Raw genomic sequence first — 16834 nt, forward strand, 5'->3', positions numbered from 1 at the left:
AGCTGTATCCACTGGGACTGGGATCCTCCACTAGTCAGCATTTTGATCAGATGTGGTTTTCTGGAATATATATGTATATGCAAATACATATATGCATATAAAAACAATTTATTAAAAAAGAGGCCATGGAGTTGAAGAACAGGAAGGGGTATCTGCAAGGCTTTGAAAGAAGATCAACCATGTTCATTGCTGCTCTATTCATTATAGCCCCAAACTACAAACAACCCAGATGTCCCTCAACAAAAGGATGATTTTAAGGTGGGTTAATTTGCCTTATTTAATAAGTGGGGCATAGGAATATTGCTAAAGTAGGAATCTTTAAAATTCTGCTGACTAGGACCAGGTGGGTACTAATATGCTTCTCTTACTCCTTATGCAACATCTTAAGGTTCTGGCCAGAGTTTACAAAGGATAAATGTAGTGTGGATTACTGTTATGTTTTCTTCACTAATAGGATGTAGAAAATTCAAGGGAGTATTTATGACTATGCTCTAAAAGCACAGGCAGACAACTGACACCTGCTGAATTCTTCCAATCAATCCAACTGGCAAACTTCTGGGTTTGATACAGTTTCATCCTAATTTACTGCTGGTTGTCATTCAAAAGTAAACCCTTTAAGTTTTCTATTACATACACTAAAATATACTGAGTTTATATATTTCCACTGAAAATGATTGTTTTTCACTTATGGCTCAATTCGTTTGAATAATACAGATCCACCTAAGTTTACAATTACTACCAAAATCAAGCAATTTATACAAAGCACTATTTCTACATTGCAATAAAGACTCAGAGCAAGCATCATTTTTAGCTCTCATATTTAAGTTATTTGACAGCTTCATTACTAAGGTTATATGGTGACATTACATTGATGTTATATCAGCTAATTTATGTATCTAAGCTGTCATATCTAATCCCCTCATTGACATATACATCAATTTGAAATAAAATAAATGGAAAAATGAAAAAAAAAGAAAGAAGGGAAGTGGAGGGGAAAATGTAATTAAATTATAATCTCAAAAAATAAAAATAAAATGACTATTATGTGAAAGGCCCAAGACATCTGTTTGTTTAGGCAAATTTAAATGCTATGTGGAACTTCAGACACCGAGATGCTAATGTCCGGGGAAGACTGTGTGAGCTTAGCTTTGGGAAACGTGAGTTCCCTAAAGCTGCTGATTCCAATGGGAAAGCTCAGCAAGGTGTGTCAGTTCAGACCTTCTGGCCTCTCTGTGCAGCATTCCTTCTTCCCAGGTGTGGGCAAACCCTCTGGGATGAAGGCCTGCTGTCCTGCTCCCTGACAGGCTAGCTCAGAGAAGCCCTGCAGAGGCAGCTCAGGGAAGAAATGCTGGGTGGGCACTTAGAACCTTTCTGGGTGCATTGCTTGGCAGGAAACGAATCACTGTTCTGATGAACAAGTGGGGCTATTTATCCACCTAGGCAAAAACACAGGGGTCACATTGTTGAAGTGGAATTTTTATTGAGTTTTTGGAGGTAACAGAAGGTTGATAAGAAAAAACAGAATTTGATCAAAGTTTAAAAATGTATTAAGCAGCCAGGTAGTGTTGGCAAACACCTTCAGTCCCAACACTTGGGAGGCAGAGGCAGGTGGATCTCTGAGAGTTAGAGGCCAGTCTGCTCTACAGAGGGAGTTCCAGGACAGCCAGGGCTGTTACGCGAGGAAACTGTGTCTTAAAAACAGAACAAAATAAAGCAGAACAAAACAAAACAACTTTTTATTAAGTCATATTATCAACACGGAAAAAACCATTCACCCAGGTGTCTAAGATAATTGAATGTTATTTATCTGGAAGTTATTTAAAACTCCAAATGTAAAAACAGAAGAACTAACAAAGCAAGTAAAAATCCCTGCTGTCAGAATGGCTGAGTGGGTAAAACTGTCTCCAACCTGAGTCCTGAGTTCAGGTACTCAGATCCCCATGCTACCAGGAGACAGCCTATGGCCACAAATTGTTCTCTTACTTTACTCAGATGACACAGACATATGGGTGTGTGTGTGTGTGTCTGTGTGTCTGTGTGTCTGTGTGTATTTGTCTATGTGTGTGTCAGTGTGTGTGGTAGGTATGTTTATCTCTCTCCATGTGTGTCTGTGTGTATGTAATCACCTTATCAGGATAACAAAACAAATATAAATTTTGAAACTCCTAAAATTCACCACAGCCACAAAATAAATGAACTAACAAAGGGCTAAGAGCTACTAAAGATTGCCTGTGAGTAAGATAACAATGAGAATTCAAATGATGAAAAGATTCTTGACAGCACAGATCCTTGGGAAACACAGCCAAGAGTCACTGCACACACTTGGGGAAGGCATCTTCAGAAAGAGAAACAGAGGACACACTGTGTGTCAGCAAAGAGTCTGACATCAGCACCCTTGGGCACGGCTAGAGGTCAAGGACAGTGGTGCCTGCTCTGTGTGAACAAGGAGAAAACTGGATTAGACACCCATCCGCTGCCCTTCTGAATGTGTACCCAAGCGATTAAAAGCAGAGGTTGGAAATACATTTGTCACCTAGTGGGACAGCAGTGTCACTAGCAAGAAGAAGGTGTAAAGACAGCCAGAGTTGCAACAAAGGCTGAGCAGATAAAGTGAAGATATCCACATGGAGGAGTAACTCAGCCTCAGAAACCATGAGACTGACACATGTGTGGGGACTGCCCACGTTGGAATGGCCATATGGCTTTATACAGTTGGAATAGTGATTTACTTCCATCATGACTGGAGTGTAGAGGGGGAAGCCAGCTTCATCCTGTAGCAGTCCTCAATGTCACACAGAAAACTGAGGGGTAGACAGATGTAGGACTCGGGAGAGAGGAGACACTGAGATCAGAATTTTAGTTTAGGAATACAGAATAACAAACTGCAGATCTATGGTGATGGCAGTTGAAAGACCGTGTGCATGTCCCTAATTCCATGTGCAGCTGAAAGATCAAACTTCCTGTTAGCCTATTGTAACAGTGAAAAAGTTATAGGTCTGAGTTTGTTTCTAAATGGATTCTAAATGGAGTCTTAAGAAGACATAAGCTGGTGAATAAGAATGTCATATAATTTCTTGTTTTAATCAAAGAACTTAGAACATGCTTTAAAAAGGTTTTTGGGGCTGGACGGTGGTGGCACTTGCCTTTAATCCCAGCACTTGGGAGGCAGAGGCAGGTGGATCTCTGTGAGTTAGAGGCCATCCTGGTCTACAGAGCGAGATCCAGGAAAGGCACCAAAACAACACAGAGAAACCCTGTCTTGAAAAAAAAAAAAGGTTTTTGGTGAACTATAATGGGAATATATCACTAGACATTATTTTCTACAGTGTACTTTACTGAATCATGAGGGTTAAGAATATTTATGGTTTATTTTCCTTAGTTGGCAAATAACAAGAGCTTCTACCTACACATTGTAAATTTATAGATGTTCCCTCACTTAAAAGCTGTCCAAACTCTATCTCACTTCCATCACTACCCTCTGTCAAATTAAAGCCCCTAAATTCAATCCCAAGGCAGAGACTAAAGAAACACAATGTAACCTCAGTGATGACAATCAAAGCAGACTCCAAAATAGGTCACTTCCCTGTTGTTCACCAAGGTTTGTGCAAAGACTTCACAACTTTTGCTGTAGCTACAGATGTGAGTTAAGAAAGACCCCAGAGTGAGCAGACAGGATGAGATGCATTACACGTGCCTTGATCCTCAGGACACTCCTCACCCCACTCCATTCCAAGGTTTGCTTGGACCATCTCCTTCCTGTTTCGGGATTGCCTTCCCCTAAAGATTCTTAGAAACCCGGTTGCTATCCTCCCTGATTCTGGGGAGAATGAGCCCAGAGTCTGTAACCACCAGGAGACCCAGCCTAGCTGTGAATTAAAGGGAAAACACTGGGCTAGAATATAACAGCTCATGGAGCAGCACTGGCAATGATTTTATTAAAATCTCTACTTCTAATAGAAGAGCAGAGTTATGTTGGAAATCCACATGGAGTTAACTAGAACCTTCTATCCTGAGTCAAGTGCCAAACCCTCTGTGAGAGGACTTTCTCACCTAATGTCACTAGACTCACACACTCTGCTTCCCTGGAGCAGGGACCCACTGCTCCCTTCCCCACAGTGCACCATGGCAGCCCACACCCAATGCCCCAGGACAGGGTGGAAATCAACATCAGTATGTGCCTGCAGTCCCACAGCCTGGAGGTTCTGTCCAATTGCCCACCCAGCCAATTGCAGGGAGGGGGAACTGGGCAGGAGCAGTGTCCTGGAGCCACAGATTTGGGATTTAAAGCCTGGATCCACATGCAGCTGGGACAGAGCCTGGGACCTCAGCAACCTCTGAAGACCTGAGACTGTGAAGAACACTTGCCCAGCTGGACCTCCCAGGTGAGCCCCAACGCTCCCCCAAGGCAGACTGAGAACTGACACTGGAGGAAAGCCCTAGAGAGACTCCATGCAGGACCATGCAGTTCCCTCAGGAATGAGAGTATCAACTCAACCTTAGCAGACCTGGTGTGGGGATGCAGAGTTGGGTGAATGGGGATCCCAGGAGGTCACCAACATTTCAGGGGACCTATGTTGTTCAGTATCCAAGTAAGTTGAAAGTCAAGGCCCAGGCACAGGAAGGACCAGCTTGTCCCCTAAACTCTGGCTGCCATGGGCATTACTCCAGTAGGAACACGAAACATCATTAGGCATATCACTGCCACAAAAAAACCCATCGGTCTACTGTGGCGGGGTGAGGAGATGAGCATATGCCATGTCTTTTGTTAATTGCCCTATCTTGAGTGTTGCATCAAAAACTTTTAAGACTGGAGCCTGGACTAGTCTGTCCTTCAGTCCCACGTATACAGGTGGTCTGTCATCCAATTAGCCTTGTGACCAGTCCTCATTGAGACAATGAAGTGGGGTTCTGAAGGCACATGCCAGTTATGGGGCAGACAGATTCCTAGCTGCTGTCCTTCCAAGATTTTCCAGAAAGGACATCCCAGAAAGATTTAAGACGGGAAGAAGCTAAGGGATAGTTGCTCTCTATGTGTACACTGGCCAAGAAAAAGATGGCTGGTACCCTCAAATCATGGAGATCTCTTTGTATGTACTATGGATCACACTGCATAAGTCTTGCTTAACTTAACTGAGCTCAATTGGATTGGCACAAAATCTGAGACAACTATGTCTAAAGAAGTTAATTGTGTTAGCCGGGCGGTGGCGGCGGCGTACGCCTTTAATTTCAGCACTCGGGAGGCAGAGGCAGGCGGATCTCTGTGAGTTTTAGGCCAGCCTGGGCTACAGAGTGAGTTCCAGGAAAGGCACAAAACTACACAGAGAAACCCTGTCTTGAAAAACAAACAACAAAAAAAAAGCTAATTGTTCCTTTAAGCTTCTGTGGTGGTATTGTGTTCACTAAAATATCGTGCACCCTAATAAACTTATCTGGGGTCAGAGAACAGAACATCCACTAGATACCAAGGCTAGAAAATGGTGGCACTCACGCCTTTAATCCTAGTACTCCAGAGGCAGAAATCCCTCTGGATCTCGGTGAGTTCAAGGCCAGGCATGGTGACACATGCCTTTAATACCAGAAAGTGAGCCTTTAATCCAAGGGAGTGATGACAGAAAGCAGAAAGGTATATAAAGCGTGAGGACCAGAAACTAGAAGCTTTTAGCTGGTTAAGCATTCAGGCTTTCGAGAAGCAGTTCAGCTGAGAGCCATTCTGGATGAGGACTGAGAAGCTTCCAGTCTGAGGAAACAGGAACAGCTGAGGAACTGGTGAGGTGAGGAAGCTGTGGCTTGTTCTGCTTCTCCGATCTTCCAGCATTCACCCCAATATCTGGCTCTGGGTTTGATTTTATTAACATGAACTTTTAAGATTCCTGCTACAAGCTTCTCAACCAGAAGGTGCATCTAGTCCCTGTGGTGAATTAAGTGCACAGTGCACACACTTCAAATCTTGGAGTCCTAGGCAACTGCTCTTCTTTTTTTTTTTTTTTTTTTTTTTTTTTTTTTTGACTGACGGACTCCCTCTACATATGTGTTTGAAAACAAATGGATTCTTAATCTTTTCAACAATCTTCATGTAAATCATTGATAGAATGGTTCAAATAATTTCATTCCATGGGGCATCCTGAATTTCTGGGGTAGAAATATGATTTTATTGAAGCACTGACATCATCAGAATCTCATTTCTTCTCCATCTCTAGATTCTGGGAACATGATTCCAATTTTCTTCCTGGCCACTCTTTGCTTGGGGCTGGTCTCAGCTGCTCCAACACATGATCCCAGTTTGGATGCTGAATGGCATGAATGGAAGACAAGACATGGGAAAACATACAGCATGGTTGGTACCATGAGAACTACCCAGAGGCAACACAAAGACATTGGTCCTTGCTGTGGCAAATTTAGATGGAGTTCACATCATGAAAGCCAGTTCCTCCCTGGCATGACCACAATTTACGAACACTGATGGCAAACCACCTTATTGACATGGGGTCTGGATTATGGCTTCCATACGTGTACAGCTTCCTTCAGTTTCCATCATCTATAGCAGCAGGTCCACTGAGGGAACTAGGGTTAGGCTTAAATTAAAATGACTATATACTGTATTCCAGAATGAAGAAGGACGGAAGAGAGCAGTGTGGGAGAACAATAGGAAAATGATTCAGCTGCACAATGAGGACTATGCGAAGGGGAAGCATGGTTTCAGTTTGGAGATGAATGCCTTTGGCGACTTGGTGAGTGTGACATGGATTACAGAACATGATTTCTTCTCTTCAGTTCTTTGCACATCATCTCTCCCTTTGCAATGATTTGTTTACTTTTTCTTGAAGACCAATATAGAATTCAAGGAACTGATGACTGGATTTCAAAGCATGGGACCCAAGGAGATGAAGGTATTCCAGGAGCCTCTGCTGGGTGATGTCCCCAAGTCTGTGGATTGGAGAAAGCATGGCTATGTGACTCCTGTGAAAGACCAGGTAGGCCATGTCACATTCTCAGGTGTCAGGGCCCCCCACAAGTCAAGAAAAAAATGCCATCATTGTCTTACTGACTGGAGCCAAATACAGTTCACTGCTTGTGAAATGACTGTGTCATGTGAATTTCTGTCAAATATCTGTATTAATTTTGTGGATGACAGCTTTTTCTTTCTTTTCTAGGGTAGTTGTAGCTCTTGTTGGGCATTTAGTGCTGTTGGTTCCCTAGAGGGACAAATGTTTCGGAAAACAGGCAAACTGGTTCCTCTGAGTGAACAGAATCTAGTGGACTGCTCCTGGTCATATGGCAACAAGGGCTGTGGTGGTGGCTTGATGGAGCATGCCTTCCAGTATGTGAAAGATAATGGAGGCTTGGACACCAGTGCGTCCTATCCTTATGAAGCACGGGTAAGTAGGAATCCTATGTTGTCATTCCAGTTCAGGTTTTAAAGCTCAGAACAATGGTGCAGACAGTACACTGTCCTAAGAACTCTTTTTTCAATGGTAGAATCTATCCTATTAAATCCTAATTGCTGCCATTAAAGTATTAGCCTTTGTATGCTGGTCAGATTCTACGGTTTCCATGCAGCTGTCCCTGCTTCTTTTTACATGGAGTATATGCAAACCATTCCACAAATAGTATGGATTTCTCCACTGTAGAACATTATTATTATTTATCTATGGGATGTCATAGAAGATGCATGAGCTTGTTTCTACCAGCCATTGAAATCTACCAGCTTGTCAGGACATGTGACATTTTATAAACACATACACTTGGAGATCCTAAACAGCAAATGCTGTCACCTGCAGTTTTGACTTATGCTCCGGGGAGGTGGATGGCAATAACCATGTTTTTGTTTTTGTTTCTTTTTTTTAACCTTTGTCTTTCAAAGAATGGAACCTGCAGGTACAATCCTAAAAACTCTGCTGCTAAAGTCATGGGCTTTGTAAAAGTCCCATCAAGCGAATCTGCCCTAGTGAAGGCTGTGGCCACTGTGGGGCCCATCTCAGTTTCAATTGATACTAAGCACCACTCATTCCAGTTCTATAAGGGTGGTAAGTGCTTTTCTTTTCAGTAATCACAAGAAAGAGCTGTGCGTCTGTGGTGGTATTGTGTTCCCTGAAATATTGTGCACCCTAATAAACTTATCTGGGGTCAGAGACAGAACAGCCACAATATTAAACATAGAGGATAGACAGTGGTAGCACACGCCTTTAATCCTATCATTCCAGAGGCAGAAATCCATGTGTTCAAGGATACAGTCCAAGCTTGGTGACTCATGCCTTTAATCCCAGAAAGTGAGCCTTTAATCCCAGGGAGTGATGGCAGAAAGCAAAAAGATATATAAGGCATGAGGACTAGAAACTAGAAGCATTTGGCTGGTTAAGCTTTTAGGCTTTGAGCAGCACAGTTCAGCAGAGACCCATTCTGGATGAGGACTCAGAGGCTTCCAGCTGAGGAACTGGTGAGGTGAGGTGAGGTAGCTGTGGCTTGTTCTGCTTCTCTGATCTTCCAGCGTTCACCCCAATACCTGCTCTAGGTTTGTTTTTATTAATAAGAACTTTTAAGATTCATGCTACATGCATCTCATCACAGTTCATCAACTTGATGGCTCATTTTGACATAAATAACTTGAGTTGTAAATATCACATTCAACAGAAAAAATATTGATATGTTTTGTTTTTGCTTGACATTAATTAAGAACAATCTTATGAACTTGTGTTCAATATTGGTTTTTAATTAGCAAGATCAGGTTTGATGTGGCTTAATTGTATTGAATTTTCTGCAGTTGCTGAATCTTTATGATTTTAAATAGATAGTCCATTTATGTAGTTCAGTCTCACAGATGCTTCTTGATTCCTGTATTTTGTATTTCATGTGTTTTCCTTGGACTGACACACTTTCTAGGTAGTATGGGTTTTTTTTACAACCATTCAAGCAAGTGTTTTCCCTAAGGATTTATGCTAACCTTTATTTCTGTTATGCTACATAAGAGCTTGTGTCCCAAGCCTTGCTAACTCAGAATCACTCCTGTCTGTATGTCATTGCACTGAAATTAGAAATGTTTCCATTATTGTGGGTGACAGCAGTCACTGTGGGGTCACTGGAGCCTCTCATTCAGCTTTGATTTTTATCTGCCAGGTATGTATTATGAGGCAGACTGCAGCAGCAATAATCTGGATCATGCTGTCCTGGTGGTCGGCTATGGTGAAGAATCAGATGGCAAGAAATACTGGCTGGTCAAGAACAGGTATAAATAGCCAAAAACATCTATGTTTGAAACACTAAAGGAAAGTACTGCGTGCAGGCAGTATTTGGGTACAAGTTTCAGCAATTTACCCCACATATTTTGAATACAGAAGTTCCAGGTTGTGGTTATTGTTAATATTCTGATCCTGCCCCTTGGTACCACCCTATGCCCTGACGTAGAAGCCTATTCTTTTTTTTTTATTAAGAAATTTTCGATTCATTTTACATACCAAATACAGATTCCCCCAACCCACCCTCCATTCCCACCTCCCCTAAGTCAAGGTCTACCACAGGGAGTCAGCAGAGCCTGGTACATTCAGTCAAGGCGGGTCCAAGCCCCTCCCTCCTGCACCAAGGCTGCACAAGGTGTCACACCTTAGGCACTGGGCTCCAAAAAGCCCGCTCCGCCCCTTCCTCTCTCTTCTTTTCCAGCTTTCCACCCACGAGGTACGCACCACTCGAACCCCTTGTGTCCCCCCTCTCTCTTTATCCCTCTCTCTCTCCCTCCTCCATCTGTCTTCCTCTTTCTCTTTCTGCCTCTTCATCTCTCTATTATATAATAAAACATTTCCACTCAGATGTATCTCCACCCACCGCCCCACTGCCAATGGGCTGCCCGCTAGCCCACCGCCGCATCTGGGGGTCCTTCCGCATACAATTCTTAACAATTACAATAATAAGATGTCATGATTTGGGAGTGTTAAGATGGAATTTGAACCACTGCATTTCTAATTCTGAGCCAAATGTGGGTGGGGAGATGCCTTGTCCTATTTCTGCTGTGATTCACAGTCCTGTTTCATGCAACATTGGTATTCAAGAGTTGACCCTCTGCCTTCTGGTCTATTAAGTGTGTGTGGCCTCTGTCTCTGTGTTTCAAACAGGACTTAAGTAATGATGCTTCTGCACTGTGTTCTTTCTACCTAATGGTGTATATGCTCTTCTTCCAGCTGGGGTGAATACTGGGGCATGAAAGGCTACATAAAGATGGCCCGAGACCGGAACAACAACTGTGGAATTGCTTCTGATGCTTCTTATCCCATCGTGTGAGGTACTGGACAACAAGAAGGAAGGAGTGGACAAGAGACAGCATGTACAGAGCAGGGCTATGCCATCTACCCCACTGTATGAGCTGCTGGAGAACAGGAAGAAGAGGATGGCATGTGCAGAGGAGGGCTTCCCCCTTCACGACCAGCCTCTGCTGTGGGGGGATGACACCTGAGTCTCTGAGGATCACCATTTAATGTGACTACTGGGACATTTTACGCCAATTAAATGTAACTGCCACTCTGCTGCTGTAAGTAGCTTTGTATCAATATGTTCTGAATTTTCATTTTTTTTGTAAGATGTACACAATTTTTATAAAACCTATGTATGAAAGACTGATGGTTCTTCCTTTTGTCTTTGTTTCGATGGCTTCTCTTAGTCAAACATGCAATTCAGTGTGAAGACACAGACAAGGTGGCGATGGTGTTTAGGGGAAAAGGATGGGTGACTCTGTCGTCAGGTCAATATTCCAGCCATGATCAGATAAAGTCACAGGCTTCGTGAAAGTCCCATCAAGCGAATCTGCCCTAATGAAGGCTGTGGCCACTGTGAGGCCCGTCTCACTTTCAACTGATGCTAAGCACCACCATCAACCATGGTCTGAAAATATGAGAAACTTTCAAAATCTTAAAGTTTTAACTCACACATATTTTCAAAGTGTAAATTATTTGCCATTCTGTGTAATGAGATGGCACTTTGGGCTATTCCATTGAACTGAGCCTGGGCCTTAACGCTTTTTAAGACAGCAGTCCTGTGTTCTGGCTGCCCTGTCACCCTGTGACAGAAGCCATCTCCGTAGCCAGGCCTACTATCACAGGATGCTAGCATGCTGAAGTGACACTTTCATAGCCCTACAGGGCCTTACAATGCTACATGGACACTGCTATTCTTTCACTTTTCTTAATAGTTACCATTGATAGCTCTTAGCACGTATAACAGATATGCATGAACTCAGAGATCCAGTGAGCCAACTATCTCAGAGCTACAGAAGAAGCACAGCTTATCCTGTCCCCAAGCATTTGGTGGTTGCAAAAAGAAACAAAACAGTCCATATAGGTTCAAAAAGAGCTTAACTAAAGAATACAGTTAACTTCCCCATTCTGCCCTTAAAGACCCCTTCTTCCATCTTTTCTGTCATTAAAACAACAAGCTTTGAATTGTGTATCTGTTCTCTCTTGAACTCTGGTCAATGAGTGACTGTGTCTTGTGCCCTGATCACCATGTGACTAGAACTTGAGACATCACCACTCTGGCATTAAATATATCCTGCTCTAGTTGATTTTGATCATCTAAACATCATCTTTTGTTTCTTCCTAACAAACTTAATCCTTATCCTTTCTTACATAAGGTCCATACAGGGCAGAGCTGAGTGGGATGATCAAACATCTGGCTCTTTATAGAAAGGATTGCTGCCAGTGATACATGTGCTGTGCACTGCAGTCAGGTAGTATGATGTGAGATTCAATTTGGGATGTGGACACATTACCATCCTGCTGACCAGGCACCTGTGGTAGGATGCAGGAACTGACACCTGAAGGTCAGGAAGCAGACAGTCAGAGGGAGGACTATGGAAGGAAGAGGGAAGAGCAGGTTCAAAGGGCCTGAGGAACCGACAGTTAACCTTGTCCATGAGAGAGAAAGACAGAATGGTGACTGTGCCAGGCCCAGAGTTTGGGCCTGGAGGTGCAGCTGATGAGTGCTGCGGAATGTGACTAGGGAGGGTAATATCTCACAGATGGAGTGGTGAGTTTAATTTGACCCAGGCCTGTGAGGCAGGTAGCTGTGAAGATTGCCTTAGGGTCAGAACTCCATCTCCCTGTCAGGCTTCAATGCCAGGTTCAGGGGAAACTGGAGCCTTGCTAGCAGGAGTCATTGACAGCCAAGGAAGATGTGCAGGTGTTTTCTGGTCTTATCTAGGCTCTGGTACTCTGTAAGGAGAAAAGAAATGGAGGCAGAAAGTCCCATGTAGGTGCTTTAAGCAAGTTGTTAAAACTCAAGAAGTGAGTATCACCTATCCTCCAAGACTACCTTCATGATCTTCTGGAGGATTCTAGGTCACCATTCTTGACTCCTGGCAGTTGGGAGCTGAGTTCACTTCTCCATCTGACCTCAGCCTGTACTGCTTTCCAGAGGTCTCTCTTCACCAAAGCCTTTGGGCTTTGACTGAAACACAGCTGAGAGTGACCGGAGAAGAATCTCTGTTGCCCCACGTTTGTCAGGTTTTGGTGAGGCAGTACTGTGTAAGCACTGTACGTAAGCCTCCTCAAACAAATGGCTCCTCTCTGCTTGCAGCCAAGCATCAGCATAATTATCTCAGACACTTTCAATTAGAGTTTGCACAGCACCAAGCATGGGGACAACACAGCACTTGGTGCTTGACAAGAGATAAGAAAGGAAAACAATCTATGATAAAGTACCCCGTTGTAGATAGTCTGGAGTAAGTCACACATGGTACAGTAAATTCATTGTCACTCACAATAAAGATTCCAAATGGGTGAAACAAAGGCCTGAACAGAATGTCTCCCCAGTGCACTCCACACACACTTATCATCAGATGCCATATTAAAAGGACTTATTTGGACACACAACAAAATTTTCAGAAACTTCTTACAAGGCTATTGACCAGAAATTAATCGTGATCAGAAGATTTAGGGAATTCCCATGGTGCAGAAAAGAATCCACACATTGAAACAATGAGAAATGTCATAGTCCCACAAAGGAATTCTAGAACAAACACAGCAGGAATTATCTTAGGGAGGTGATGTTGTGGTGGGTTTAATTAATATGCCTAGAGATCTCAAATGGAAATTGAAGTCGAATCCAGGCCATTTCCCCCCACAGTCACCATCCTGCATCCACACTGTCCCTTGCACTGCAGAGCCTCCTCGTTCCTAGTATTTCTCCCAAGAGAGAGGCAGAAGAGAAAGAAGACGTGAATGACGAGATCCTGATTATCACTGCTGAAAGCCCAGCACATGACTGAGGAGCACATTCAAGCTTTCCACAGGACCCATCACTGACACCCCAGTGTGCATGCAACCCCTGTGCTGAGTGTGGTGCCTTTCACTATTTCAAAAGCAACACTGGGTTCCTCCAGAGACCATGCCCCCAGGCCAAGTTGTCCTTTCAAGATGCTTCCTACCTGGCAAATTCCCAATATTCAGGCATCATGTCACCATACAAATAACCCACAGGTGCCATACAGTGCCTTAATTTGTTGTTGAGGATTTCATACAGTAGGACTGTGTCTATTCATTTCCAATCCTCCCTTTCCTTTCAATTCTTCTTATGTCCTCCCACCACATCTCTCAGATTCAGGACCTCGTCTATAAATTTTATTGTAGATAAAACCTACAAAATCCACTTAGAGTTGCTTGTATGTATATGTGTTTAAAGATGACCTGGGATTTTGTAATTTATCCAGAGACTTGTCCCTATACAAGACTGATTCTCCCGCACAGCAGCCATTGATTGCCTGGGGTTCTTCATCTGAGAGTGGAGCCTTGTGAAATTTCCACCATCTGTGCTGGCATTTCATAGGCTTTGCTGCTGGCTAGGGCTATTGTTTGCTTCTTTTCCCTTAGCAAGTGCATAGCATGTTTGGTAATGGAATATGATATATGACTTAGGGATCCGTTATACATACACCTTTGACCAATAACACAAAAGGAGGTTCCCTGTCGCCTGACACTGAGGTTTTTCTTAGTTTATGGCTCTTTGGAGAAGCATTATCACCCCATGTGATAGAATTCCAATAAAGCCACACAAGCGCGCGCGCGCGCGCACACACACACACACACACACACACACACATATATTGCATATGCATTTTTAAGAAAACATAGGATGATGCTCCCCTATGGGTTTTTCAGTCGCCTTTGGTGTTATTCACCCCTGCACCCCCCTCACTGTCCCCATTACCCTCCCCCCAGGAGACTGTCAAAGTGCCCCCAGTTTGTCTCAGCACCCCCATAGCATCTAAGTCCTGCTATCCCCCTCTACAGCTCCTTCTTCCACCTCAGGACCACTTTTTACTTTTCTGCTTTCTGTGATTACTCCAGGTTATATTCTCACGTCTAAAGACTCAAAGCTGGAATCCACACATAAGAGTGGACACGAAACATTTGTCTTCCTGGTCTGGGTGCCCTCACTCAGTGTAATGCTTTCTGCTTCCTTTCATTTACCTGCAAATTTCTGATAAGGCTGGGGTGGTGGAGTCTTAAGTAGCTCTAGCTAAACTCACTAGGTAGATGTGCTAACTAGTTTTATGCCAACTTGACATAAGCTGGTGTCATCAGAAAGGAAGGAGCCTCAGTTGAGAAAATGCCTCCATAAGATCAAGTTATAGGCAAATCTGTAGGGCATTTTCTTAATTAGTGATTGATGGGGGAGGGCCCAGCCCATTGCAGGTCCTGCACTGGTGGTCCTGGGTTATTAAGAAAGCAGATTGAGCAAGCCAGGGGAAGCAAACCAGTAAACAGCACCCCCTTATGGCCTCTACGTCAGCTCCTGCCCACTTACAGTTCCTGTGCTGACTTGATTCAAGGGTGGAACACTGATGTGGAAGTGTAAGCCAAATCAGCCCTTTGGTTCAGTCATGGTACTTCATCACAGCAATGATAAGCCCTTAACAGTAGACCAGGCTTGTAGCTAGAGTTTTCCTGCCTGGCCCACAGTCAGGACAAATCTCTCTCACCTGCCAGTCCCACAGCCGCTCAAACCCGACCAAGTAAACACAGAGACTTATATTGGTTACAAACTGTATGGCCATGGCAGGCTTCTTGCTAACTGTTCTTACAGCTTAAATTAATCCATTTCCATTAATCTATACCTTGACACATGGCTCGTGGCTTACCAGCATCTTCACATGCTGTTTGTCATCTTGGCGACTGGCAATGTCTCTCTGCCTCAGCCTTCCACTTCCCAGCTTTATTCTCCTCCTTGTCCTGCCTATACTTCCTGCCTAGCCACTGGCCAATCAGTGATTTATTTATTGACCAATCAGAGCAACACATTTGCCATATAGAACATCCCACAGCACCAGGCTGGTTGGAATTCACAGAGATGAGCTGCATCTGCAGCCTAGTGGCGTGCTGGAATTAAAGGCATATACCAATGCTCTCACTTTTCCTTATGATGGATGCAATAAAATTTCAGTATGTACATGAATTGCATCTGTACTATCATTCACAATTCAGTATTCTTCGTTTATTTTTTATATTTACAATCTGTCATCTACTGTATATAGAGTAGCGGTGAACATGTCTGAGAAAAGTCCTTCAGGCATATGTCTAGAAAGATGCAGGAAAGACAAATAGTAGATTTTTCAACTAACATTTAGAGAGTTACCTACCCTGATTTCCATAGGGGCCACACCAGATTGCACCAATAGTGAATAAGTGTTTCCTTTCTCCATATCCACAGCAAATGTGTTGTCTTATTTTTAAATCAGCTGTTATGAATGGGTTCAGATGAAATCTGAAAGCAGCTTTGATTTGAATTTCCCTAATTTCTAATGTTGTTCACACTTTTAAAGATATTTCTTAGCCATTTTTATTTTTTCTTTTTAAGACTGTACAAATCTACATCTGAATTTTTTATAGTTTTGTTTATTCTTCTCCATACAATGCATCCTGACTACAGCTTCCCCTTCCTACATTCCTCCCAGCCCCCACCCACCCACATCCCCTCTCCTTCAGATCCACTCCACCAGTATCCCCCCCACCTAAAAAAGAGCAGGCCTCCCAGGGACATCAGAGGAACAGGGCGCAGCAAGATACACTAAGATGAGACACAAACCCTCACATCGAGGCTGGGTGAGGCCAGCCAATAGGAGGGAAACAGTCTCAAGAACAGGGGGAAGAGTTAGAGACTCCCCCATTCTCACTGTCATGAATCCCCCAAACACCAAGCCAATGATCATAACATAGTTGCAGAGGACCTTGCACAGAACCACGCAAACTCCATGACGGCAGCTTCTCTGCGAGCTCCCACCAGCACTGCTTAGTTGATTCTGCAGACCTCGCTCTCCCAGCTACATCTGACTTTTAATTGGATCTTTTGTTTTCTTGACTGTGTTGGAATTCTTGTTACAGTATGGATAGAAATCCCTTGTGAGGTGTGCAACTGGCAAAGTTTGTTTTCCATTCTATGGGCTTCCTCTTCACCCCAGTGACTGTTCCCAATGCACTACAGAAGTTTTGTAGATTTGTGAAGTCCCATTTGTCAATTGCTGGCCTGATAGCCTGTGAGAATGGAGTCCTAGTAAGGAAGTCTGCACCTGTACCTACAGGGGAAGTTACTGTGTTTCCTTATAGGCTTTTAGCCTTGCAGGTTTCACATCGACCTCTCTGTGCACTTGGAAGTGATTTTGTGCACCATGATAGATGTGGGTCTAACTTCAGACCCCCCATGTGGACATCAAGGATTCCCACCTCTATGTGGAATCCCACAGTTCAGAGTGCAGAGCCGGGCGGTGGTGGCACACATCTTTAATCCCAGCACTTGGGAGGCAGAGGCAGGCAGATCTCTGTGAGTTCAAGGCCAGCCTGGTCTACAGAGCGAGATCCAG

At 43.6% G+C, this 16834-nt stretch overlaps 1 protein-coding gene across 1 annotated transcript; it reads left to right on the forward strand.

Annotated features, from left to right (window-relative positions):
- Window positions 1-6190: 6190 nt before the first annotated feature.
- On the forward strand, window positions 6191-10266 carry LOC128103660 (procathepsin L-like). Its single transcript, XM_052728231.1, has 7 exons — window positions 6191-6334; window positions 6606-6728; window positions 6825-6971; window positions 7152-7376; window positions 7862-8024; window positions 9112-9220; window positions 10167-10266. Exons 1-7 carry the CDS (start codon window positions 6209-6211, stop codon window positions 10264-10266), a joined length of 993 nt encoding a protein of 330 aa, XP_052584191.1. The 5' UTR covers window positions 6191-6208.
- Window positions 10267-16834: the final 6568 nt, after the last annotated feature.

This window comes from Peromyscus californicus, unplaced genomic scaffold (genome assembly GCF_007827085.1).
Source record: "Peromyscus californicus insignis strain IS unplaced genomic scaffold, ASM782708v3 Scaffold_8__1_contigs__length_139910024, whole genome shotgun sequence".
Lineage (NCBI taxonomy): Eukaryota > Metazoa > Chordata > Mammalia > Rodentia > Cricetidae > Peromyscus > Peromyscus californicus.